At 38.0% G+C, this 27,088-nt stretch overlaps 1 protein-coding gene across 1 annotated transcript; it reads right to left on the bottom strand.

Annotated features, from left to right (window-relative positions):
- Positions 1-2,752: 2,752 nt before the first annotated feature.
- LOC139116799 (carnosine N-methyltransferase-like) lies at positions 2,753-26,723 on the bottom strand. The gene is made up of 8 exons (XM_070679476.1): positions 26,570-26,723; positions 19,706-19,904; positions 18,965-19,128; positions 16,477-16,617; positions 12,472-12,650; positions 11,508-11,621; positions 10,355-10,458; positions 2,753-9,214 (listed from the first exon to the last, which is right to left on the bottom strand). Exons 1-8 carry the CDS (start codon positions 26,665-26,667, stop codon positions 9,074-9,076), a joined length of 1,140 nt encoding a protein of 379 aa, XP_070535577.1. The 5' UTR covers positions 26,668-26,723; the 3' UTR covers positions 2,753-9,073.
- Between the last annotated feature and the right edge of the window lie 365 nt (positions 26,724-27,088).

Here is a 27,088-nt window from a genome sequence, read left to right as displayed (position 1 = left end):
ATTCAGATGACGCTTAGCTTTTACTTTTTGGTATTTTTATCTTTTTTTATTTTTGACTCATTGTATTCGTTTTGCTTTTGTACCTTGAGATTCATAATGGAAGGCTATACAAATCACCGTTACCTGTGTGACAGCAGGTTTGTTTGCTCGAAGGTCTAATGCTTCATCTTTTACGTGGTCTAGACGAAGCACATGCGCAGATGGCCCTTTCAAAACTTACTAAATAAATAGTTTTTGCACGGAAATTCATCTGTGTTGGTTGCTGATTACTGTCAGGTTATTAGCTTATTCTGCTGATGAAGGTTATTGTGCTGCAACCGAAACTTTCAGTGACAATAATCCAGTGTGTTGAGATCAAAAGTTCAATTGACAATAAATAAATAGTTGTCCGAACCGGAATAGGTTTGGAAACTGTTTACCGATAACCGGCTCTCAGCGAGAAAATGATGCACACGAGACCATAAATAACGAATCACGACAGAGAGTTTGGACTGTACAAACTTTGTCTACATTCCTTCATTTACGGTTAACATGTACACTGGCCAAACCGTAGCATTTACTTTGTATGCGCGCCCATACGGTGTCGCACGCGCGGTCTACCAAATCGAGGGAGGGTCTCTGCCCGAAGAAACTTGGCCAGCGAAGTTGACGTGAGCCATGCTACCCTGTTAAGTTGTACGCAACATTTTGGCACAGATACATGCAACGAGCCATCTATTGGTTAGCCTTTTCTGAAACTTTAAACCAGTATACAATTCAGAGTCACTGTTGGCATTGACAAAGCTTGAAAGCCCTGCTCACTGCATACGCATGCGTACATTCTAAAACAGGAGAGAAGATGGTGCGTGTCGTCTGCAACCTACACTTCTCGATTTTTCAGCGAGAAAACAGGATGAGGTAAGTTACTAAAGACGTATTGACTGGCCATATTCGGGTAACAGTTTACGTTGTTTTCTCTCTGCCGGAAAGTCTCCCCAACAGTCTGTTTCACTCGTCCTACGGCGTCTTGAAACACAAACTTTTTGGGCGACTCCCAGGCCATATAGGGCCACAAACGTATGTTGTTACCGTTACGGACAGTCAACGTGTGTATCGAGGTCTGGGTGATAGGTTTACTTTTCATCCCAAAAACTATATAAAAATGAATCGACACCATGAGAAGTAAAACACGACGCCTTAAAAAGTCCAAAAATCTGTCATTGAAATCCTTGACAATGGGAACATTTCGAATCTAGCCCTACATTGAATTGAAAGATGTTTTCGACATGGACACCCCTCCCCTCCTCCATGTGTATACTACCATTAGATAAAACGTCACATGTTGATTCTGTTCCTGTCCAGATCAAGTTACGTGACGAGAACATAGCTAAGTCTAGAGCCAAGCGAAAACTACCAAAATAAAAATAAAAATAAAATGCGCGGTCACGTGACCAGGCACGGAGTGTCGTCTGCAGCTTTGAAATAAACTGCGGGTCGCTAGAGCACGATCGATGAGCGACGAGCCTCTGACAAGAAGTAAAAAAAAATTCTATTCCGATAGTGCAGGAACTTGAATTCATTGACATCAAACATTCAAAGTGCAATAAAGGACGTCATTCGCTATGCTGAGGATATTTCGCTTCTTTTTGTGAAGAAACTGACACCCGTATGACAACTGGAGAACAACTTTTGTTCAGTCGTTACAGCAATGCTGACCAAGAAAACTACTATGCTATTTTAGAAGCTAAAATCCAAATTAAGGTAGTATGCGCTCCGAAAGTGAAAGACTTAAAACTTTTGCTCAAACTTTCCATAAGGAATCATTCGACCATTCTCTTTCAAAATCACGAATAAAAATCGGGGGTCACCGCGCAAATTTTGGTACTAAAGAAACAAATAACCCAAGATTTACCGATATTTAAAATTCAAAGAGGCTGCCATCCCTGTGTTAACTCTATGGAGAAAAATAAAATTTTCGAATTTTGAAAACCTAAGCCGGTTAAAAGCTTTCTTACACCAAGAACTTTAAAGTGATCCCTCACAAGTGTTATATCAGAAAAAAATTCTAAAAGTTTGAGTCCGAATATCTGTCCCCGAGGCGCATTCTACCTTAAGGACAATATTTTAATTATCACAAACAGTATCTAAAATTCAAGTCCAGAATGACAATGGGAATAAATGATATGAAAAACATTCATTTGTAACAAAGGATCTGCAACTGCAACTTACGGAAACTTTGCACACCAAGATTTAAATATGAATAATAGTAGCTATCGCCACCGGTGAGGGCGCCCTTGAAAGTGTTGGGAAACAAGTGATGATTTTAAAGAGTTTCAAGCTGATAGGATTTGGAGAGCAAGGCTGCATCTTAAGCTCCTTGTTCTGGTAAAATTAAGTATTCTTTTTTTTTCATTTTTCTTAATTGTTAGTGTCAAAACATAGTTATATGGTTGGTCTATGTCGGACAATATGCATGACTTTTTGTTTTGAAGGCTAGTACAGTGTATCTTGGGATGCAGCATCATGTGTAAGCTTTTAGCCAATTGGTTGGTGAAACTCATTGTTCTTATTAAATTTATCCCCAAACAGCCAATCAGGTAGAGAATAGCCCTAGTTTAAGACTCCTTAAGTTGCCATACATAATGGCAATCCCCCTCATTAGATAAAACCTTGTGAGCAACTGCATATTGCTAGTCATCCGATGCCTGCCACTCAACTGAAGATGATTGCTTGAATTTTGCAAGGGTACTCAGTGCATGAGACAGGAAAACAATTTTATTAATGATATGCATGGTTTATTTCATGTAAATACATCTATTGTGACACGCTTCAGGAGACTAAATGAATACAAGCACGCTTGACCAAGGCATGGTCATTCCACTACAGCAACCATGATCAAGGTAAACAAATTGAAAAGAAGCTTCAGAAAGTTAAATAGCAGGTTCAGTCTGGACTAGTCTGGTCTGTATAATTTACGCAAAAGAATTTACACACAGGATGATTGGGGAGTGTGTGTTAGCTTTGAAAATCCATTCACTTTCAGTGTTAATTGACTGTGAAACAAAGGGTCAAAGGGTATGGCTGTTAAACAGTTTTCCTACAGGAGCCAGCATGTAGGATAAGAAGTCACTAAGGTGTTACTGGTACAGAGAGGTGCCATTGGTATACATTCTACAGCAGTACAGATATGATGAATTTGAAATGAGATTTTAAAAAGACAACTTACAACTATGTGCTCTGATACGATAAACATTTCATAAATCATGTGAGGGCATATCAAAGAAATTAAGGATAACCTCAGAATTATCTGATTTAAGCTTCAAAGATGTCCGACCCTTGCCCGTTGATAACAATGTGTGTGCTATCAACATTGGACACTATTCCAATCTTTGGTGAAGTTTAAGAGATCACACAGACACATTTCACACACACACACTGTCTATAAGTTATGCTGAGCACCAAGACTGCAAAGTAAATACAATGACATACACTTTCGGTATAATGTCTTTAAACAACAAGAACACTATTTCAGTTTGACATGACAAGACTATCCAAAAGAGGGGTTACACTATTATTGATACCCTAACTGCTCTGTGAGGTGACAATACAGGTTGACAAAGCTTTCAATACATATACAGAAGCAAAACTATAGTTCTGCCATGCCATAAAAGCATTCAGGTAATTACAGTCTGTTTTATATAAATGCACTAGGACATATGAAAATAGAGAGTAGCTAGCTATGTTGATGACTAACACTTTGTTATCTTACTCTTTTATTTTTCTAAAATCTTACTTTATACAAGCGACCTAGCGGTTGATATAGCTCCGCTGTGTTTATGGAGAGAATAACTATTTTTTACACATGTTGATGAAGAAGGTGGAAATCTTTGATAGCTCAATGCAGTGGCCAGAAAAAGTGGCTAAAATAAGATGCAAAAATACACAATTGAAGATTTCATCATACTTTGAACATATCACATCGGATCATCCCTAAGAACATGTCAACCAAAGCTATCTGATGAGTAGTTTTTAAGAATAAAATTTTCTGACCAAAAATGGCAACAATTGCCCCCAAAAATAAAAATTGCAAAAGATCAAATTTAGTTCATCTATAGAAACCTGTATACCAAATTTCAAAGGTGTTAGACCAGTACTTTTTGAGAAATACATTTTTTGACTAAAAATGGAAAAATTGCCCCAAAAATTTAAAATTGCAGATTTCATCATAATTTCAACAAATATCATTAAGGTGATCTGTAGAAACCTGTATACCAATTGCAAAGCTATCAGATGAGTAGTTTTAGAAATACACATTTTTTGACAAAAATGGCAAAAATTGCCCCAAAAATACAAAATCGCAGATTTAATCATAATTTCAATAAATATCATGTAGTTTATCTGTAGGAACCTGTATACCAAATTTCAAAGCTATCAGATGAATAGCTTTGGAAAATACACATTTTTTGACCAAAAATGGCAAAAATTGCCCCAAAAATACAAAATTTCAGATTTCATCAGAAATTCAATATATATTACTCAGTTCATCTATAGAATCATGTATACCCAATTTCAAAACTATTAGACCAGTACTTTTTGAGAAATACATTTTTTGACCAAAAATGGCAAAAATTGCCTTAAAAATGCAAATTTGCATATTTCTGCACAATTTGAACAAATCTGAAATAGATCATCCCTAGGGACATATGTACCAAATATCAAAGCTATCTGACTGGTAGTTTTGAAGAAGAAGATTTTTAAAGATTTTTTCACCAAAAATGACAAAAATTGCCTTAAAAATACAAATATGCAAATTTCACCATGATTTGAACAAATCTGACGGAGTCACCCTAAGTATACTGCATATCAAATTTCAAGCGGTTTCAGAGAAGAAGATTTTTTTACCAAAAACACCAAAATTTGCCCCAAAAATACAAATATGCAAATTTCACCACGATTTGAACAAACTTAAGTAAGGTCACCCCAAGTGAACTGCATATAAAATTTCAAAGCAATTGGACTTGCGGTTTCAGAGGAGAAGGCAATTGTTGACGGACGACGACGACGACGGACGACGGACGACGGACGACGACGGAAAATCAACCTATTTGATAAGCTCCGCGTCACTGACAGCGGAGCTAAAAATTCCATCTTTTCATTCCAACTCCTGCTATCCATCATGTTACATGATGAAGCACACTGTTCTATCAACCACATTTTCACTTCGGCTGATAGAGGGCGCTGTACCACAGTGCTTGTGTGTCTAATTAGAAAGCTGGTATTGACATTGTTAACAAATGACTTTAAGAGGTTGCCCTCTCTGTAAGTAAGGAAGGTCAGCAGGAATGTGCCCATGCAACTTTCTTGTTTACAAACCATGTATTTCATGCAAGATATCTAGATGAATCATGTTAACATAGTTGCAACATTTAAATTTTACAATGTACATAATGACAAACATGTTTTTAACTTTCATCAATTGCCAACATACCTTGGATGGTATTTATATTGGTTGTATGGGCTCCATACGACCTTTGAGTGCAGTGCCGATGACCTCTCCCCTTTCAAAAACTTGTTGACCTTCGAATGGTCTAACCAATATCTTACTGATATCAGAATGAAATTATAACAAATGATAAATCTACAGGCCTAGCAAAAACACTAGCAACCTTTGAAAAACCTAGATTTCAGTGGGCATCATCCTACTGGGTACAAAATCTTATTACATGTTTTGCTTATTGATCTGCTGTTTAATCAATACTTTCCATTCTTTGTGCATAAAGTATTTCAAAATGTACTCACTATTTTGTATACAGCTTCAAAAATTGTCAGATTAGAATGACAACAGATGATCTTGGATAGCTGATTTAGGCATGGACACCTTATGTTTGTTGAACGAAGTGTATCAGACTTCTCCTTCGTTGCGGAAAAGGCAATGGATGCATCAATACACAGCTCCAGGCAAGAAAAAGAATCATATTTCAGCTTATTCAAATCCTGATAACAGCTCTCATATATAGACACACATTTGTGTGACTTTGTCCCGATTTCACACAAGATATGCCAATATGGCATGGCTAAACATCAGTAGTCACAGATACTGTGAGATCCATGCTTTCTCAGATTGCTTTCAAGCACCTTTGTGTTAGCACGAAAACAGTTGTAAACTATCAAGTTCTGTATTTTACAGGTGTGCTCACAAAAGAATGTTGAAATCTCTACAGTCACTAGTATGTGAATATGAGCGTACATTGTAGTTTACATTTTAACTATGGTTTTACACAAAAATTTAACTGTTTTGAATTTCAGCAAATCGTTACAGTTGGCGGTAAATTAATTTTCTTCATTAGAATGAGTTTGCCACAATTCAAACTGAAATGACGAAGGTACATGTAACTTTGAATGATATTGGCAATATTTTTGTTCTAGAAAACAAGTACATATTCTTCACCTTCACCTTAGAGTATCTTTGAAAGATAGACAGTGGAGCTGAAAACTTTTGTAATAGGTTATGTACTTTGAAAACACAAAACATAGCATGCAATGTGCAATGCTACTGTTGACAAATGAATTTTACTCCAAACCAGGCATAAATTTAATTTTCAAGAATATTGGGCATTATATACTGGCTGTGTTGACAAGTCAAACCAACAATCCATTTCAACAAGATTTCACATTTTACAGAGAGAAGATAAATACTAGAAAATACATCAAAAGTTACTGCTCTTTAAACCTGTTCACCCCCAATTCCAGTAAACAAGTCCACAATCAACGATTATAACAATGGGTTTGGGCTAAACCATGGTGGTGAAAGGGTTAAACACTATCAAAACTGGTACCTGCTGACAGGCAGACTGATTCTAATGAACATATACAACACACAGAAATGCTAACTCATTGACAATTTAAAAAGAATTCACCTTGTGAAGAAAAACTGAAAGAACAAAAGGAAAGATTAAAATATAAGCACTAAGACATTTAACTCTTCAGAAGAAAATGCAATACTGTAAAAGACAACACTGTTACAAATTAAAATGTTTGACAAGTTCTACAAATTCACACCAGTCTTCTGTTAATTCAATCAAATATTTCATTTCATTACATTAATTCAATACCGTTTCATTTGTGATAAGCCAAATTTGTTAACTTATACGCCCATACTTATATGGAAGGGCATTAAAAATTCCACACTTCATGATTATGTAATTTTTCAAACACTCCCTTTTGCAGTGTCTGTTAATAACAGAAATCTACTTTCTTTAAGTCTTTTACTATAATGCTGTGGTCACCATTCCTAGCCCTGCATCGTGAAGGACTTCGCTATGGTTAATGTTGTAGTGTGTTATACATCTCTAAATGGATATAAATAACTCTGAGATTTACGGTGGTGTTCAACTCGCAGGCTTTAGAACACTGGCTGAGAGGTTTAATGACATGCATAAACAGACGGTTGTGAGATTATGAGTTGTTTATGGATATTGCTGCTTGATACATTCATGTTTGCATTTAATTGATAAAATAGCATGTCCTCATTAAAAAACTACAATATTAAATCCTACAAATAATCACACATTGATGCTCTATAAACATTTGCCAGGTTTATTTAGCAGTATGATTACCAAGATATTTTCAAATCCGTCACACTGATAACATTCCAGGTAAATTTGAATAATTTGTTAGAATGTATGGCTTATAGCGCTTAGCAACCATTCCATTGAGCTATCTGATACAGCACTGTCTGTTTTCTGTCCAAGTAAGGTATCCAATTTATCTACAGTAATTATTGCCATACCATTACTGCTGTATATTACTGTGACAATGAGGGGGTATGAGTTTGCGTGAGGGAAGCCATATACTTCGTATACAGCGAGGAAATAGCTTCCTTCACAAAGTCCACATTGCTTTGATGAGGCATTTGTTGATTCGTAACATTTTAAACAACGTATTTTCTTGTCAATGGTCAAGTTTGGGTCTCAAATTATGTCAAGATTGTGCAAATTTGAAGTAAAAAGTGTGGTTTCATGGCACAAATCCACTGTATTACAACACGTCATGGGCTCACAAGATTTAGTCTGCCTTCTACTCCCTTGCTAAGATTACAATAGAGTCAGTGATATACATTCAAGGTTAAAAACTTGACATTAATGGATCTTGATAATTGCAAACTAAATAGTGACCAATATTATTAAAATAAAATGTGTAAAAAGATATCTCAAAGAGAGAATGTCTCTTTAACGTTGGCTTTGCAAAATTTTATCTCGCGTGCCTATTTGACAGTTAAGTTATTATCACATCTCGTAAAGACAACCTTGTTCATGTAAAAGTCGACAGTTTAAATCAAGTCTGTCATGAATTCCTGGGAATGGACAAACATGACACAAAACTTCAGAGAACAGCAGCATACACATACAAAAATAATTGTAGTGTTAAACATATTGTAAAGCGATTTTATTTGATAATGTTGTGATTTTTGCAATCATTAATTTCAATTTTGTAGATAGGTTTAGCCACCATAGTTCTGTGGAACTGACAATTCGAAAAAGAATGGTGATACTATTTGAGCTCTATACCATCCACATCAGTATGCACTTAATACAAGCTCTTATGAGCTATAAAATTCCCCCAATATCCCAATTCAATCCATTGCATTGAATTTGCATGCATAAAAAGGCATGTATTACGCGCTATTTTGTACCTGTCTACTTGCTAGGCGACAAAACCTGTTAGACCACCACAAGCACTGTGACTGATGCATGTATGTGTAAACCCTTTGAGTGCTGCATTTTTTCCCACCAAAATTTTAGTGCAACATTTCACCAATTTTTATGAACTTTTCTGTAATTTTTGTGATAATTTTGGACCAAATGAACTCAACATTTCATTGGCCACAGTTTTTTATCAAAATTTTGGCAAAAGTGTCACAAAAATTGACTTAGGTAAACTTTATAAGGATCACAAAAATTGAGTTTGGCACTCAAAGGGTTAAGAATACACAAATCATTCCAAAACGAAGCCTGGCATAAGATACATGTATGGCACACTTTGAGGCAAATTCTGTCTTCTACAAAATGACTACTGAGAACAGACTTGACTTGCGTTACGATGATTCATAATCCAGTGTTCCATTGCTGTGGGGTCTCTCTGGTTTCCTACACACAATGAAGATACAGGAGTATTCATACTTCAGCATGTTCTTTTGATTGTGTGTGTACGTTGATGGCATTGCCTGGTTCTCTTTCTGCAAAAAGAAAACAACAAAATGGCTACATAAATACACAAACATGCAGATATAAATAATATGAAAAAATATATGAAATTAAAAGGTTGTCTTATCTTGATACACCAAGAACTTCAAATACTTTGATACAGGTCACATCAAAAGTTGATTGTGGGATTAAAAAAACCATAATACTTTTAAAGGCGGAGCCTCCCTTTAAAAGGACGCCAAGGTATGGCGGCGTTCACTGTGTAAGTGGACACCAGAAAATGTCACTTTTTAGTTTTCCCTGGCCGCAAAAACACAGACAGACTGCCAAGCGGTCAGCATTAAGTTGCTGCCGATCGAACTCTGTGGCTATATTCAAAGTTTAACGCAACTGGAAGACAATTTTTTAGGAAATTCGAGCGTTTGTGGTGGGGAATTAATGACCGTTGGCGATTTGAATCGACCGTCAATCAAAAGCTTGCATAACCTCTGTTTGCAGGATTAGCAAAATGTGACAAAAGGTTGAGATCAGTTTGTGTAATTAATGTTATAGAAATCAAACATCATACTGACCGTGTGTTTGACTGGGAGGAGAACTCCACTAATGCGAGAACCTGGGATTGAAAAGTGCGGCTTTAAGTTTTGTGCTTGGTTGTCCCCTCTCCAAATTTCCTGTCAAACTTGATTGTCCATCAGGGATTCCTTGAAATTTTCGATAATGGCAATCAAACCCACAGAACTTTTTTATTCAAAGTGAATCTTTTGATGGACTCATCTTCATCTGTGTATGTCATATCATTATCAACCCTCTTCACTCTAATCCCCTGTCTGTTGGGTCAGGCACAATCCATTAGTTTTTATACACATTATGCACTGTAAGACCTAAGTCTTCTCACCCTAACATCCCTGTGTGGGAATTACTACATGTGTTGGAAAAGTTTCAGTGTTCCGTCGTTACTGCTTCTTTGGAATACTATACTGTACCCATAGGGTCCCTGCAAAGTCAGTCAAAGACCCTGGTGACATTTAACCTTGTAACTCCAATTCCCTGGTCCACAATCACTATTGGTAACAATAGGATTGGCCCAACCCATTGCAGTAAGAGGGTTAAAAGCTTTCAATCCTTCACAAAAACACTGAACTCTGCAAGATAATTATGTCAAAGATACTTACCACAATTTCAAAACCAAAATCTTTGATGATTCTCTTGACAACATCATAACTTAATTCAATTGACGATTCGTGAGCGATATCAGAAAAATGATACAACAGTGGACCTGCAAAAACAATGATGACATATTATTACCCAGGGAAAGGACAGGTTTGTTGAGTTTGCTTTTGATACTGTGTGTGAACATTGAGTGCTGATGATAATATGATGAGTAATTATATTCATTCATTGTCTATTCATGAGTGAAATTGGAAGTAAATGCAAATGTCAGTAATAAATAGTCAAGGAACATGTAGAATGCACCTCAGGGACAGATATTCAGACTCTCAAACTTATTATGGTCTACCATCTCTTGGGCTCAATTTGAAGCTCATGGAGTAACTTGAGTGTTCACAAGTGTATTTTTTTGAAAATCAAAATTTAATTTTTCCCCATAGAGTTAACACAGAGATGGGAGCCATTTTGAATTTAGAGAGTTGGTAAAAATTTGGTAATTGTTTCCCTAGTACAAAATTTCACATGGTGACCCCTGATTTTTATGCTTATAGAAGGGTTGAGTGCAAGTTTCAGCCTTTCAATTTACACGTGCATACGCCCTTAAATATAATGTAAGTATTGCTTATGAACTTGCAATTGATAATTCTGATATGAAGCTTACACAGCGTACACAGAGAAACAGTATTCAACAAATCTAAACTGATATTGTCTTTTGATATGCCTTCTTTTGACATACAAAACCCATCCAAAACAAATTATGGGGATGAAAATTAATTTTTAACAAACAGAAGTAGACAATTTACAGGTGAAACAACAAAATTTAGGAATTATGTGTTCTGGATAGATTTATTACTTCAGACTTTGCTACGCTTTATGCTCTTCCATGTATGATGTGATGACTCAGAACGCCATGGGACATTTACTGGAATCCCTTCCAATTTCAAGGCATATCTTGACATTAAAAAGTCTTGGTAAAGAGTTCAATGGACATAAACAAAGAATTTATGGAAGATGGAGTTTTTTGCACCAAAATATTCATTTTGAACCATAACATCACATTGCTTGGTACAGTTAATCACACTGTGGCAACTAATTATTTTGAAACTGGAACGAACATAAAAGCACTGCAACAGACAGCCGTGGAAACATGCCACTTACCTAAATTCACCCAGTACCCTCCTGGCTTGAGTATATTATAAATAGTTTCAATGTAAGCCAGAATATTGTGTCCTGTATCTATGAAATACGAGGTAGCAACACAGTCCCATGAATCTGTAAAATAAAATGAATTGATACATGTACTTATTTTGTAGTTTGACATCTATCACAATTGTGAAAATGTCCCAACTGATACAACACAACATTGGAATTACTATTTTAGCATAGGACTACATGTACATGGGATGAGTTAATCCAGTACAGGATATGAATACATTAAATTTGAAAGACAGTTGGGGGGGGGGGGGGGGGGGGGGGGAGGTAATATTCTTAACCCTTTTCCTGCCAATTTCATATTTCACCATTACGTCAAGTTGGTTAAAACAGAGACCCTTGAGGGTCTATGGTTACTAGTGAAGCAAAACATATCTCATATGGTGCATTTTAACAAAGACTTACAGATTTGAAGGTCCCTAAAGACAGAGATACAGTATAGCTGCTATAACATACTAAGCCAAGTGGGTGAAAATATGACTCAATACCACTTTTCACTGACTTGGCAGATGGGGAAGTGATACTGTCTGGCCGGTAAAGGGTTAAGGCTGCCTATCAGTCACAGCTTCTTGTGCTCCAAAGTGGCTTTTACTGGTGTGACAGCAGATATAATACCAGAGTTCCCTGATTTCATGCAATTTATCTCTTTTCTCAAACACACTGGATGGTATATGTACATGTACAGTAAGGGAAAGGGAGGGTAGGAGAGGGGAGTATATGTGGGAAGATGTACATGTAGTATAATGTGATCCTTTTGCACCAAATGTCACTATGCTTTATGAAACTCATGAACACTCGTTAAAGTTGCACACAAAATGTGCAAGACATACATGTATCACCCTAAAAGTTGAGATTGACTGTAACATTTCTTGACATTTGGATCCATGCATCTAATGTCTGAAATTCGTACCTGGGTCTTTGTAGACTTCCAGAAAATCTCCCGCTGCCATGGAAAACAAGGCTGAGGTGGGTAGTGTTGAGGGATCCGTGTCCGGGATGTGCACAGGCCGGATTTGATCTTCCTTGGATTTATTGTTGCAGAAATTATGAACCCACGGATAGATGGTTAAATAGTTTACTCCATATGATCTGGAAATTGTCACAACACACATGGAAAGAGTCGATTATGTTTACATGTATAAGTAAACTTGATCTATGATCTTTATTGTATATTTGGTTACGGTCACGAAGTCCAAATGGTCGTGAGATAAAAATCCTCTTTTCATAAGATGATGTTCTGCGGACATCACAGGATACATGTACTGGGATGTCACTTAAAGTTGCAATATGGATCAGAATTGACCTTCATATTTCGAAGATTTAACTTTATAGAAAAATCCGTAACAATTTCATTTGCAGATTCGATCATTAACAGGAACACGGGGATGGCTCTAATTTGAGTAAATTGATTTAATTATCGAATAAATAGCTGTTTTGGTACATACTGTTTGCGAGAGTAAAGCACAGAATTTGAAACGTCATTTTTACCATTTGAACATGTACGCATGATGCGTATTTGGTGCATGGTAACGGTTTGCGAAATTGTAACATCGTGTCGACATGCCTAGCCTTCCCACGGGCAAGCGGTCAGGTAAGTCTCTGCCCGCGCCTGGGTCTCTGCTGATTGATTCAGCCTAGTAAAAATGGAAGAAATCAGCCAAAAATGTCGGCAAAATAAACATTGTTTGGTCAGGTCGAAAGATAGAACCAGAAAAAGGTGTGACAAGCGACTACTGCACCACGTCGAGGAGGCAGACTGTGTCTACAGTTTCTCGCGAAAACACCAACGTCACCACTGTGTGATGATAAACTTTGATAGCCAGCAGTGTGTCCTCTGGCAAGGACCCTAGTCCCATAATATGCTACACCGATCTACCAACACCATGCGGACCCCAGATTTGTTATGTGAACCGGGCCATAGTCCCTCCGCAAGGAAATAACTTAGATCTGTTAGCATTCATTGATAATCTATATCTTTCAGGTCAAATATGAATATTTTGGAAACAAAGAAAAACTGCAGTCTCCATCATTAATGGCATGACCTCATTTACGACGCATCGATCGATGTGCTGTTGTGGCCATGCAAGACCAGACTGAGGGGCAAGACAGTTGCCGAACTTCTGCAGTGGCGGATGATACTGAAGTGGGCAAAGCTTTCAAATAAATATAGCGTGCAGATACCTCGCCTTTTAAATAACATGAAAAATGTAACAACATGCAACGGGGAGAGGATTGCGGAAACGCTGTCAGGCACGTGGAACCGGGGCGGTGTACACAACCACGCTCGATCGAACGTACACAGTAGGTGCATACGGCGAGGCAATGACATACACGTATATGGGTGAGAAAAATCAATCACATGATCATTTGTAGAGCTGTACTTTATCATATCGATATACATATATTTCTTAAACATTGTGATGCTACCAAAGTTAGGCAAATGCAAACTTTACAATGAACTAGAAAGCATTTGCAAGCAAAAGCGAAGTTCCAGAGACCAGAGCAGCGGAAGAAACAGAGAATGTGTGACAAAGATAGGTGCAGAATGAAAGAGTGCTTTGGATTTTAATATTCAGGGCTGATAGCAGTAAACACCATAATACAACTAAAAGCAAGGCAGTCCGGGAATTACAGTACACAGATTACAAATGCCTACATGTACGGTAAAAACGCACCAGATACATACGGGGGTGACAACGCACGGAAATGTTTATCAGACGACATTCTCGCGAGCCAGAGCAATAATTTTCGCTCCGCTGACCTACGCAAAAATCAATCACTTGACGGGTAGCGCTGAGTTGTTGCCGTAAAGAGGCGTGTCATTTACGACGATGATCAGACGAGAGGAAACATCGGACCTAGGCCGTTGAAATTGAGCCACATGCATTTTCATTTGATTAAAAGCACAGACTAAAACAATTTTCATTGCTATGTCGCTGTTTTCACAAGATACTGACCATTTGATCTTGGAAAGTTGAGTTGCTTTTACGTGCAGCCAACGCATGCCGGTGCATGACAGACAGTACGTTCACTATGAATGCCTAGCTCTGCATGGCAGGGCTGTGTGTTACCGGCGTTAAACAGCCTCCCACCACAGCCCCGCAGACTGATATAGGAAAAACCGCTGGTGGCTCCTCAGAAATACGGAGGGCAGTTTCTTCACCAAAACAGCCGATTTTGAGTCCAAATTTTGCATTGATCATCGTTTTCGAGCACACCCACTCGCCTAGGTACACGATGTGCCCAGTCGCGCTTGTAAACTGAGGGAAAGGCTACTTTTCTCTCTGTGCGAGCGAGGCGATCAATACGCCGCCATCTTGTCTCATGAGCATTCGGGCGAAACAGTATAGCACCACGTACGGCGGGTATTTAGAGAAAAATAAAATCAAAAAGCAACAAAAAACAAAGCGAAAGAAAGCTAGAATTATTAATAACTGAACGCAATATGATAGTTGAGCAATGCCAAATAAAAAATAAATAAATAAACAAACAAGAAATGCCCGTAAAACCCGTCCGAGCTGAGCGATGATGTCATAAGCGTGTCGCAATGCATTCTGGGTAATTAAGGTAAAATTTGTGTATAGCATGTTCTATGGTAGTAAAACCGGAAATAGAGAAAGAAAAAAGAAAGAAAGAAAGAAGGAAAGTGAGCAAAAACTAACAGTTCCAGAGCTGGTCTCTGGAACTAATTATCATTTTATATGTCAAGTTCTGTCATCGTGTCAACATCATCCTCCAACGTGCACTCTATTGAGACGTCATCACTCTTGGTGGTACTTGTCACGTGCACAGCAGAAAACGCAAATGTTTTTGTTTTGAAAGTTTGTTTACAAAATAGCTTTTCTAGGCGGCCGCAACGTATCAAAATGAAAGTGTTTGTGTGCCGGGATTGGTAAGAGGCTTAGCTAAGAAGAATACTTCAACGTAGTATGGTCTATTTGCTTTAGTTTTAAGAAAAAATATCGACAATTTTGATCCATATTGCAACTTTAATATGAAGACCTTTTTTATTCTTTTCAGTTCTTTTGGGTTAGCATTTGGGCCAACTGAATTTATAAAGGGCTTAAACTTTATCTTCTTTGTAAAATTCAAAAATCTTGTGTGATATAATTAGCAAAACATCAAAAGAGTTAGAAATTGAATATAAATACTGGGCTTTTAATAACTTGTTGAAGAAATGGACATGGCTGGTTTTGACATTGGTGCCTTCTTATGTTTGGTAGGTGTTATAAAAGGTATACTTAATAGGATTTTCCAAGAAATGTACAATTGTGTATTCTGCATCATAAATGCCCATTTTCACATTGTATCTCTGTGATTTTCATTATTGCTCATATGATAATCTATACCCAATGGTCTCCCATGAGATACATGTACATGCAGTTATGGCTCTATTGTGTGTGATCAGAGAGCTGAGAAGAATGTGATTTGCAATGTGGAGAATTCAACCCCTGATTAGCCAAAGCTATACATGTAGGAACACGTCTAGAAATTAGGTGACCAGGACAGATGCCAACTTGACGTGGCCTGCCTTACCCACTTCCCTCTTCAAGCAGGCATACTGTTTATAAGATTTATTGTGTAATAGCTTCTTTTGACGTAAATTTTCCATGGAAAATAAATAATAAACATGGAATCAAAATCATGTACACTCATCAGAGAAATGAGTGCCACTGTGCCTTAGTCCAACACTTCACTATATTTTCCAGCATTTTCTGTATCAAGTCTTTGTTATGTAGATGTCTAAAAGAAATGTATGTACATTGTACATGGGGTTGATATCCAAAGTGAGAGTATCCAACTGAAAATTACAATCTATTAATATTAGATCAACAGAAGTCGTCTTCTCACTTCACTGGGGACTCAAGCTAACAATTATGTGTACAACTGTATGCAGTAAATGGCAGCACTGTACCTGTTAAGGATGAAGTTTGATCCAAAGAGCATATAGAGGCTGATTTCATTGCCTTGGCACATGTACCCTCTCCTGGCAATCTCAAATGCCAACCTTCCCAGACCAGCACCAGGTACCAAGACACTCACTTCCCTCACATTGCTGAAGGAAAAGATATGAACAATGAAAAAATATGGGGAGACCAATCATTAGACAGAAATATGAAATGTAATTTTTTTGCTGTTGTAAGGAGATAGAGTTTCACAACTATCTTGTTGAATTGACTTGAAAGAACATGTGAGCCAAAAACTTGATTAATTTGCAATTGAAACGTAGCTATATCATCTGTACCATAAAAAACCCTTATAATTTGACCTAAAATATCAATTACAATTTGAAAGTAATTGAATTGATTGGGTTTTTACAGTAACTCCAAAAACTTTGGTGATCACCAGATTAGACACACCGGGTACCATCTGTTTAAAGGGACAGTAGCTAAACTTTAGATGTTTTTTTCACTATTTTTGTTTCAAATGTCAACAACAATATCCTGTTCTTCTCCCTAGAGCATATATACAAAGTATTCGGCTTGTCAACTCAGCCTGTATTATTGTGTAGACTGCATTGTTGTTATTGATAAGTACATGTATATTCTAATCTAAACTAAAATTCAAATGTTTACACAATGACAGTATACATGCTTGTTGAAGAACACGATAGTGCACGTTTCAACACGCTTTGGAAAGCAGAGCAAGAATTGCTACTTGAAATACAAAACAAAAATGCCAGGGAGGGTAAAAATCATCAAGATTACAGCTCCTGTCCCTGTAACCCCATATAAAGTACACACTCTGACTTGATGTTGATTTTTGAAGCACATGCATCCAAATCAAATTTGTTATTGACCTTTTTTCATCTTGAATGAAATATCAGCAATAGAAACAGACATCCTTGGAAATTCAACGTGGTGAAAAATGGATGGAATAGGAAAGTGATTATTGGTATCACAACCTTCAAACAAAGCACCATTAATCGAAACATGATGACCTAATTTGACAATGTGGCAAAATGTGATATATGCAAGGGGAATATAGTGTGGGTTGTTATGCACTGTATTGTTAACAGATATTTTCATCAGATCTATTATTTTACAGTACCCTAGCTACTTTTGTTACCTGTGGATTTTGTTATATAGTGCGCATTGGTCACATTGGTCTCACCATCAAATTATATTTACATGACATCCGATAACCTTTATTCTAATAAGAACTATTTGACCTTTGACATCACAACTGTTTTGATATCAAAAGGTTGGGGGAAACCCAACATGATCATTTTATTTTTCTAAATATATCTCAATATGATTAAATCACACAATAAAAGGTGGCAAGTCCAAAATCAGAGAATTTTTGTGAAATAATGCTATTGAACAAGGACTTTTCACTGCATGGGTACTGTCTACTGTTGAGGCCCAATAACTAATGGTACATGTATGAGCGTATGTCTGGGCACATTGTACACTGCCTAGTACTAGGCCAGCTACAATATACCAGTTGTAGCAAGCAATGAAAACTATGCACACTATTGCATCTTGATATGATTTACTATTCATTTGATAACAACATATGGGATTACTCATCTATTTCTGGCCATTATGAATCCCTGTGCTTGGACATAAATCCAAAAGGACCTTAAACAACGATTTTTCAGACGTTAGACTGTCACATGAATCTCATATAAATAGATTTATAAACATAAACAGGGCTCAAAATTATACCTGTCTGCCTGTCCCGGACAAGTGAAATTTGGCCTGGGACAAGAAGTTTTGAAAAGTACTTGTCCGGACAGGTAGGTTTTTTCAGCCTGCAACCAGTATTTCAACCTATTGACTACAGCAAATATTCATAAGTTTAAATTTATGTACCTTTTAAAATTTTGAAAATCATTATTTGGATATTTACCTGTCAGAAAAAAGTAAAAGAAAGTTCCATAATATCTAATCACTGTTTACAGGAGGCAGCCATGTTGATTTATCTAAGGTCACGTCTCAAATCTCTTAGATTGGGAGATTCTCAGAGCTATCTCGATACCGAGGGCACTGTTACGCCAGTTTGCATACGATACAGACATGAGCTTGTTGAATTGAATTGAAATTAGTATAGTTTCTTAGAATAAATCATGCCATTTTGGACAGGTACTTTTCTCACTGGGACAGGTACTTTTCACATTGACTTGTCCAGTGGACAGGTGGTTGAAAAAAAGTATTTCGAGCCCTGATAAATCACAGCATTTGGCATATCTAGGCTTTCAGAAAATATAAGTGGGTTTACAGGCTCAGTTGTTTGCAGAGAATTCATACATGTAATCTGAAAGGGCACAATAATTCTTGTCCTGGAACCTTAAATCTACTAACCTATAGTTAACCAAATATCATTACTTGATGTGCAGACTGCCTGACTTTAGCAACCCAGCTCAACCATTGACCACACAAAATGCTACATGTACTTACCACTGGTCACCTGGAAATAGTTTTTGTATTTCCTCAATGATGGGGGTATAACTCTGGTCTCTCTCGTAACGGCCGTCCTCTGACCAATCCCTGACAAACTGTCTCAGCGTTGTCTTCACTTTGTCCAAATCAAAAGTGCTGACAGGCATGTGCAAATCAGAATCCTGTAGTTTATACCAGGTAAAACGTTGACATTGTCAGTCTAATGGTAGAGAGAAGTTGGACTTTATTTAAAGGGACAACCTAGATACAGTACACTAGAAGGAAGAATCATGTAGTTGATGCCAATGTCTATGAATTAAACACAGGTTTTATGGAAGAGACATCACAAAGAGACAGGGCTAACCTGGAGACGGCCAGTGAGCTGTACAACAGAGGCTTAAATACAGAATCAATGTTTCATCACAAGTTTTTACTTCAGTTCTCTGCAATTTAATAATTACTATTGATGAGAATTAGAAATTAGTATCTACAGTAAGACATTGGACTTCGAAAATGTCAAATAGAATGAAATAGGGGCATTGCTAATTAAATGGGAGGCAGGAAGCCACCATACTTAGATTTTGACTCTCTTAAATCATACGCCAAGCCAAACTACCCTTCTGTGACTGGTTTTTATCCACCGGACCTGATGGTGACATACTGTAACTGTATGAACTTGGTAGGATAAGGCTTAAACACTATCGGAGACATGACAGCACAACTCTAGTATTCAACATACTACTGCATCATTCAACTTACTGTAGCCGGTCCATGAGCTTTATTTTCAAATATGTCATCTGCTTGTTCAATGATCAGCTTAAGGACTTCATAATTATGATCAATGCAGGTTCGAATTTTTCCAAGTTGCGGCAAGAAATCTGGAAGCATCTTCCGATGTCTCTCCGGCAAGGCATGGAAATCTGTCTGTGATTTGCTTACCCTCTCTATCGCATGCTTTCTGTGTTTGGTAAGAACATGAAATGATGGTGTTACAAGGTTATTGGCAAAATACGAATACACTCCTAATTATCCAATTCCTGATAAGCCAAATTGATGCAGTAAGGAATTCTGAGTACAAGACAAAGATAACCAGTGGTGCTTGGGTGATAGAAAGCAGTTGTCAAGATTGAAATAGGATGTACATGTACTGCTATACAAGTCTGGTGTGACTTTGTTTCAAGTATGCAAGGAAATTGTAGTACACGGTACAGTGTACAATATCAATCTTCACTACAGGGCACGGACTCTATCACAGTACAATAAATTACCCACAATACTCTTTGATTTGTATCCTTGAAGGTTACTTTTCTAAAAACTTTTTCAGTTCTGCATGTAAGCACTAGTGTGCAGCATCAGAATAATTTTTAAATAATATCTAGTAAAAGTACGTTTAGATATTTCAGTGAAATTTTGAAAATAACCACTAAACAACCATAAAAGTCACATTCTGCAGGTACATTTACATGTACTACAAATGCCATACTTTTTGGGCAGCAAGTTTTGACGAACTGAAGGGGTCATTCTCTGAGAAAATTTAGCATGCAAATTTCTTTGTCACTTCCATTGCAAAAAATCAATATCCTTTTGTTTCATAAAACAGGTGCAACTAGTCTCCCTACTTTCCATCACATTATTCTGTATGGCTGAGGACACAATCTCTTGCAAATTTCACAAAATGCTATCTCCTCTTTCAATTATGCATAATTTTCCAAATTATTTAAAATGAGAATTAAGAAGAATGGTGTGCATACATGTAAAAGTACGTTTTCAAAATTTTGATAAATAGTCTGTGAACTTGTCTACACATGGGAGAGATAGCAGACTTAACTCAGGTACCGTCTCTCCGAGGATACAAATCACAATGAATTATGGGAAATCTACAGTACTGTGTCTATGCATCATTGTTTTCTTACAGAAGGAGTGTCTGTTTGTCGTTACAGACAATGGCTTTACTTGTCTAAGTAAACGTAGTTCTCCAAGAGAAATTTGCTCTCTAATACAATAGATTTCTGAGCTCTGTGACTCTGAGTCAAGAAGGGTGTTTTCTGGAAATTTGTAAACCATCATCTATGAATGAATACACATAAATGACTTCTTGTGTCAAAGAGTACTTACTACTATAGAGCATCAATTTTGTGGTAGAGTTGACTTTTGAGAGCCCTCTTTGTCAGAGGAGCGTTAGAGGACTAATCTCAGATATTTCTGAGCTGATATCGCAGTTGGTTTCTGAGACAGATTTTCTCTAAGCTCAGAGCAGGCATCCTCAGAGAGCCTCTGATATAAACCCAAAATTACAAGTATTGCGTTAAAGTCATATCACAGTGATACATATCTATATATATATATATATATATATATATATATATATATATATATATATATATATATATATATATACAGTGAAACCTGTCTATTATTGGCACCTTCGGGAATGGAAAAAGTGTCCTTAATATAGAGATGTCCTTAATAGACAGGTGAAATTCTATTCAAAGTGTAACTTTTGGTTTGATAAATCTGTCCTAATAGAGAGGTGTCCTGATTAGAGAGGTGTCCGTAAGGACAGGTTTCACTGTATAGTATATCTAGTGAAAATGGAGATGGATTGTCGTGCTGGCATACAAAATTTGTGATGTGTTGGCCGACAATTTAGCAGGCATAATTCCACAGAGAGGAAGGGCAAGGGTCCTGAATGAAAGCAAGAAATTAATTTATTTTAGGCTTACATGCAGTCCATCAAGATCACATCAAGCCTTGAGAAATAATTCTGTATAGGATTTTAACGCCATTGGGAGATACCCACCAAAACTTGTTATATTCAGACTTAGATATCAGTATCCGAAGGAAAGATTGGGAAGCAAATTGAATACCCCACACAATTTTAGTAAATTTATGATAAATTCAAGTTAATTGGAACACTCAAAAGTTTATTGTGAAGAATCATTACACTTGCAAAGGTTGAGCACTACATTTTCTCCAGCAGTGTTGTATGGCCAATGATACATGTATACTGGTGTTGGAATTGGATTCCGGATGCATTGTGTTAATATTTCAATTTCAATTGAACCACATCAAATAGATTTCAAACAGGTGCGATATGAAAGTTATACATTATGATCTCATTAAGCAATTTTGAAAATATGTGTGAGCACTGAGTACTATTTTAGATATGGGGATCAAGCTCTGAATAAGCGATTCTTTCAGGTAGGCAGCCACACTCTAACATCAGAGATGTCTGAGATCTACCTTCTGACCCCCGTCCCCCTCTTGGACAGAGGGCTCTCAAAAGTCAACCCTACCTCAAATCTGTGTCGTTTCTATATACTGCACTAACCTTGTCGTTTATGGGGTTTGGAATTTGTTCAAACACAACGATTGCATTCCGAAAACATTTCTGGGAGCCGCCATTACCAACTTCCGGTAATGGCTGCTCCCAGAAACACTGATGCCCCACGCTCAATGTTTATGGAATGTGATCGACGTGTTTGAACAATTTCAAACCCCATAAATGACAAGGTTATTGTAGTGTAATGTTTAGTCTTCAGTAGTGATAAATGGGTACGACCAAATGCAGTAAATATGTAGCATTTCACATCAACACACCTTGTCCAGCAGGATGCGCTTATTTTGACCTCTGCAGGGCCATCAGCATTGTAGCACTACTGGTGAGCGAAGTCGCAAAAAACCAAAAATAACGCAATTGTACGATGTTGCTCAAATTTGATCAGAATTGGTATATACATGTAACAGTATGGGGTTACCAATGATCAACAATAAATGTTGTTTCTATCTGTTCAGTGGAGGAAAATTCTACGTTGATGTTATGACAATGATTTCTGCACAGTACAACCAGAAAAACAACAAGAAATATTTAAACCAGAAAAACAAGAATGACAAAAGTAATTAAGGTCTGAAACTTTAGGTACTGGAGGTCAACTTTAGCAACATGCATACATAAACAAGCCCCTCTTAGTTTGAATATAAATGGTCTTTCCCCCCCCCCCCACCCTCTACTGTCTATGGTTTCAGCAGGTCTGTTAATATTTAACAGTTCATAAACAATGACAGGAAATGACTCAAGATCAGTGGAGTTGGCCTGTTTCTTACTGGCATGCCATCACTCCTGCACATTTGCTGGATTTCACTTTTTCTTGCCTCATTTGCACATTTTTGACACTGATGTGTTCATTTGAACAAATTCACATCTCAACCCCTGCATCTACCTGTACACCAAATACTGAGATGGTAGCTTTGGCGGTAGGGGAGCCTTTGTGTGTTACGGACATACATCCGCACATACATACCCACAAATACACAGACATACAGACGCAACCAACTCATCATATAAGCTCTTTTTGGTATTTTTATACAAAACCAAATATGAGCTAAAAATCACCAACGGCCTCACCGTTATGTTAGAATGTATACCTATCGGCAAGTCAAATGGTGTCCCGGTAAGCATCGTTGCAGGACAAGGAGTATTGTAGCTGTACTACTTTAGCTGGAGCTTATACCTCCATATCGCGTTCTGAAAACATTGAGCGTGGGGGGTCGGTGTTTGTGGGAGCCGCCATTACCGGAAGTTGGTAATGTCGGCTCCCAGAAATGTTTCGGAACGCGATCGTCGTGTTTGAACAAATTTCAAACCCCATAAATGACAAAGTTAGTGCAGTATACTGTTCAGTCTTCAGTAGTGATAAATCGGTACGACCAATGCAGTAAATATGTTGCATTCCACATCAACACGCCCTGGTCGAGTGGGGTGCGCTTTAGCTGCAACATTGTAGCTCAACGGTTAGGCGTCGGTGAGTTTTGGTTTTTGCGACCTCGCTCACCAGTAGAGCTACAATGCCGAAGGCCCTGAAGCATACAAAATAAGCACGCTGCACATGGCATGGCATTTTGATGTAAAATCCCATATATTTACTGCATTTGGTCATACTGATTTATCATTACTGAAGATTAAACACTATACTACACTAACCTCGTCGTGTATGGGGTTTGGTATTTGTTCGAATACGTCGATCGCGTTCCAAAAACATTTCTTGGAGCCGCCATTACCAACTTCCGGTAATGGCGGCTCCCAGAAACACGCTCAATATTTATGGAACGCGATCGACGTGTCTGTGCTAATACCAAACCCCATAAACGACAAGGTTAGTGTAGTATATAGCTGCAAAATTGTAGCTCTACGGTGAGGCGGTCGGTGAGTTTTGGTTTTTGCGACCTCGCTCACCAGTAGAGCTACAATGCCGAAGGCCTTGAAGCATACAAAATAAGCACGCTGCACATGGCACGGCATTTTGATGTAAAATCCCATATATTTACTGCATTTGGTCATACTGATTTATCACTACTGAAGATTAAACACTATACTACACTAACCTTGTCGTGTATGGGGTTTGGTATTTGTTCGAATACGTTGATCGCGTTCCAAAAACATTTCTTGGAGCCGCCATTACCAACTTCCGGTAATGGCGGCTCCCAGAAACACGCTCAATGTTTATGGAACGCGATCGACCTGTCTGTGCTAATACCAAACCCCATACACGACAAGGTTACAGGGATCACTTTGGGGTGCGATAACGCGATATTTACGCTAAAAAATTAGAAAAATCGCATTCAGAAAAATCAATTGGGCAAAAAAGTCGCGCCAATAATTCAAATGGCGCGTACGTGATACCTTTACGCGATCTAAATTCATCTGTGGCAGGTTTTCAGTACAGAACCACTCATTGTGTCACCGTAGAGAGCGCTATAATTACGCTAGAAAAAAGCTGTTGCAGAGTTTCCGTTTCAACAGCGTTTGTGATTGGTTGCCAACAGGAAGTTTTGCATTCATTGACAAATCATTGGAGTCGATACAGCAAGTGTTCATTGCTGATGTACAGTGTGTTGTTGTCGCTCAAAATGGCGCTTTCGAAGGAATATTCGTGTCCAGTACGAGTGGTAGTGCGAAGAAAAAACGAAAATGCACTATTCTGGACTACTGTACTTCGTTACTCCCGCACTAGAAAGTATGGATTCGATCGCCTCTGATTACAACTACATGTACATTCAGTGTGACAGTTTTCGGACAGGGTAGTGAATTTCGCCCAAAGCCGTTTCATAAATGACGAGCACAACGAAATCTTATTATCATACCTTTCGAAACTTTATTGTGTTTATCCTGAAACACCGACAGAAGTGGCATTTAGGGGGTCAAAGTTGCCAAATTTTTGCCCCCATGTTGAGTGCATGTAATCGGACTGCTATCGCAGTAATCGGACGTCGTATTTTGAATGTGATATAAAGGGGCTAAATATTGCTATTTTGAAACTTCGAACCCCGATTTTCAATTTCGATGTGTTTAGAAAACTATATGGAAATATTTCGTGATAATTAGTTACGTTTAATCCATGGACGACGCAACTATATTTCAACGTGTATAGCGCTTAGATATTGGACACGGCACAGTCCCTCTATCCATAGAGGGTGGATAGAGGGACTGTGGACACGGGCTGTCCCTGTGTGTTGCGTTCGACACCTCGTATCGTACGGTGTGGCTAACTTCACCAAGTTTGTAGCCCGAAATAGCTTCTACAAAAAAAAAATCCGAAACGGGACGGCAGCGTCACCTGACTTAATATGCCGTAGCATGACTTGTAAAACGCTATCAAAACGGAGCGAAGCGAGTGTAACCATGGAGGTAGTAACGAACAGCATGTCATTAAATGTCTGAAAGCTGAGGTCGTCCAAAAACTGTCTCACTGAGTTCATTGTTATGCAAATTAACCAATATGCAGAAAATCAGGGAAAGTTAGGTCCAGTTCCCACAGACTTTGAAATTCTCCCACAGTTTTTTTTCATGTGCGATTTTATCTCATGCCGTTCTTGAGCCAGGGTAATCCCTGAGGTTAGTGTAGTATAGTGTTTAATCTTCAGTAGTGATAAATCGGTACGACCAAATGCAGTAAATATGTGGGATTTTACATCAAAGTGCCGCGCCATGTGTGGCGCGCTTATTTTGTATGCTACAGGGCCTTCGGCATTGTAGCTCTACTGGTGAGCGATGTCGCAAAAACCAAAACTCACCGACCGCCTCACCGTAGAGCTACAATTTTGCAGCTAGGTTAGTGTAGTATAGTTTTTAGTCTTCAGTAGTGATAAATCGGTACGACCAAATGCAGTAAATATGTGGGATGTTACATGAAAATGCCGCGCCATGTGTGGCGCGCTTATTTTGTATGCTACAGGGCCTTCGGCATTGTAGCTCTACTGGTGAGCGAGGTCGCAAAAACCAAAACTCACCGACCGCCTCACCGTAGAGCTACAATTTTGCAGCTAGGGTGCGCTTATATGATACTCCCCAGGGCCATCGGCCTTGTAGCGCTACTGGTGAGCGAAGGCGCAATTACCAAAAATCACCGACCACCTCACCGTAGCGCTAAAATTTTGCAGCTAGCCGACAATTATACATTATGATTTCCCAGACAACTGAGCGTCACCAGGTTTGAACTTTTTGTCGCTCTATGTTTCAGAGTGCAGCGATGCCGCTAGGAATAAACACACGGTGACACAAAACACATCCCGTGTTAAATGGCACATATTTGAGTCAAATCACATAAAATGCGTTCATCTACTTACTTATAGTGACTGAAGGCTCGCAAAACCTTGTGAAAATGCTCTCTCTCCAACCTTTCTTCATCGTTTTCCGGTTGTATTTCACTGCCACTGTGCGCCATTTTGGATTATACGCTCATGCGCACTGCGACAGGCAGTAAAACTCGGAGGATAGATTGGCCAAATGACAAAAGCAAGGGAACTCAATTGACTTCGAATGTAAACAATGATATCTAAAAAGAAAATTGTTTGATATATAATCGTTGTTTGATATTTTTAACATGCAGATATAAGGTGTTTACCAAGGTCCAAACTGGGTCAAGGCATTTAAAGGTCATCGCTGAGGGCGCCTGTGATTTTTCGATTTAAAAATGCAAAATTATGGGAAATGTCATAAAGAAAGAAAAATGTGCGAAATTAAAAGTTAAGATAGGCATGCAATCAGCAAAATCTGCATGCGGTAATACTTTGCTCATCGGTCATAGTTTTGCATGTCAAACTAAAGAATTCAATTCAGATATTAAGTTGTATAATTAAAAAATT

The sequence above is a fragment of the Ptychodera flava genome, chromosome 18 (assembly GCF_041260155.1).
Source record: "Ptychodera flava strain L36383 chromosome 18, AS_Pfla_20210202, whole genome shotgun sequence".
Taxonomy (NCBI): domain Eukaryota; kingdom Metazoa; phylum Hemichordata; class Enteropneusta; family Ptychoderidae; genus Ptychodera; species Ptychodera flava.
This window is presented reverse-complemented; position numbering and strand designations above follow the sequence as displayed.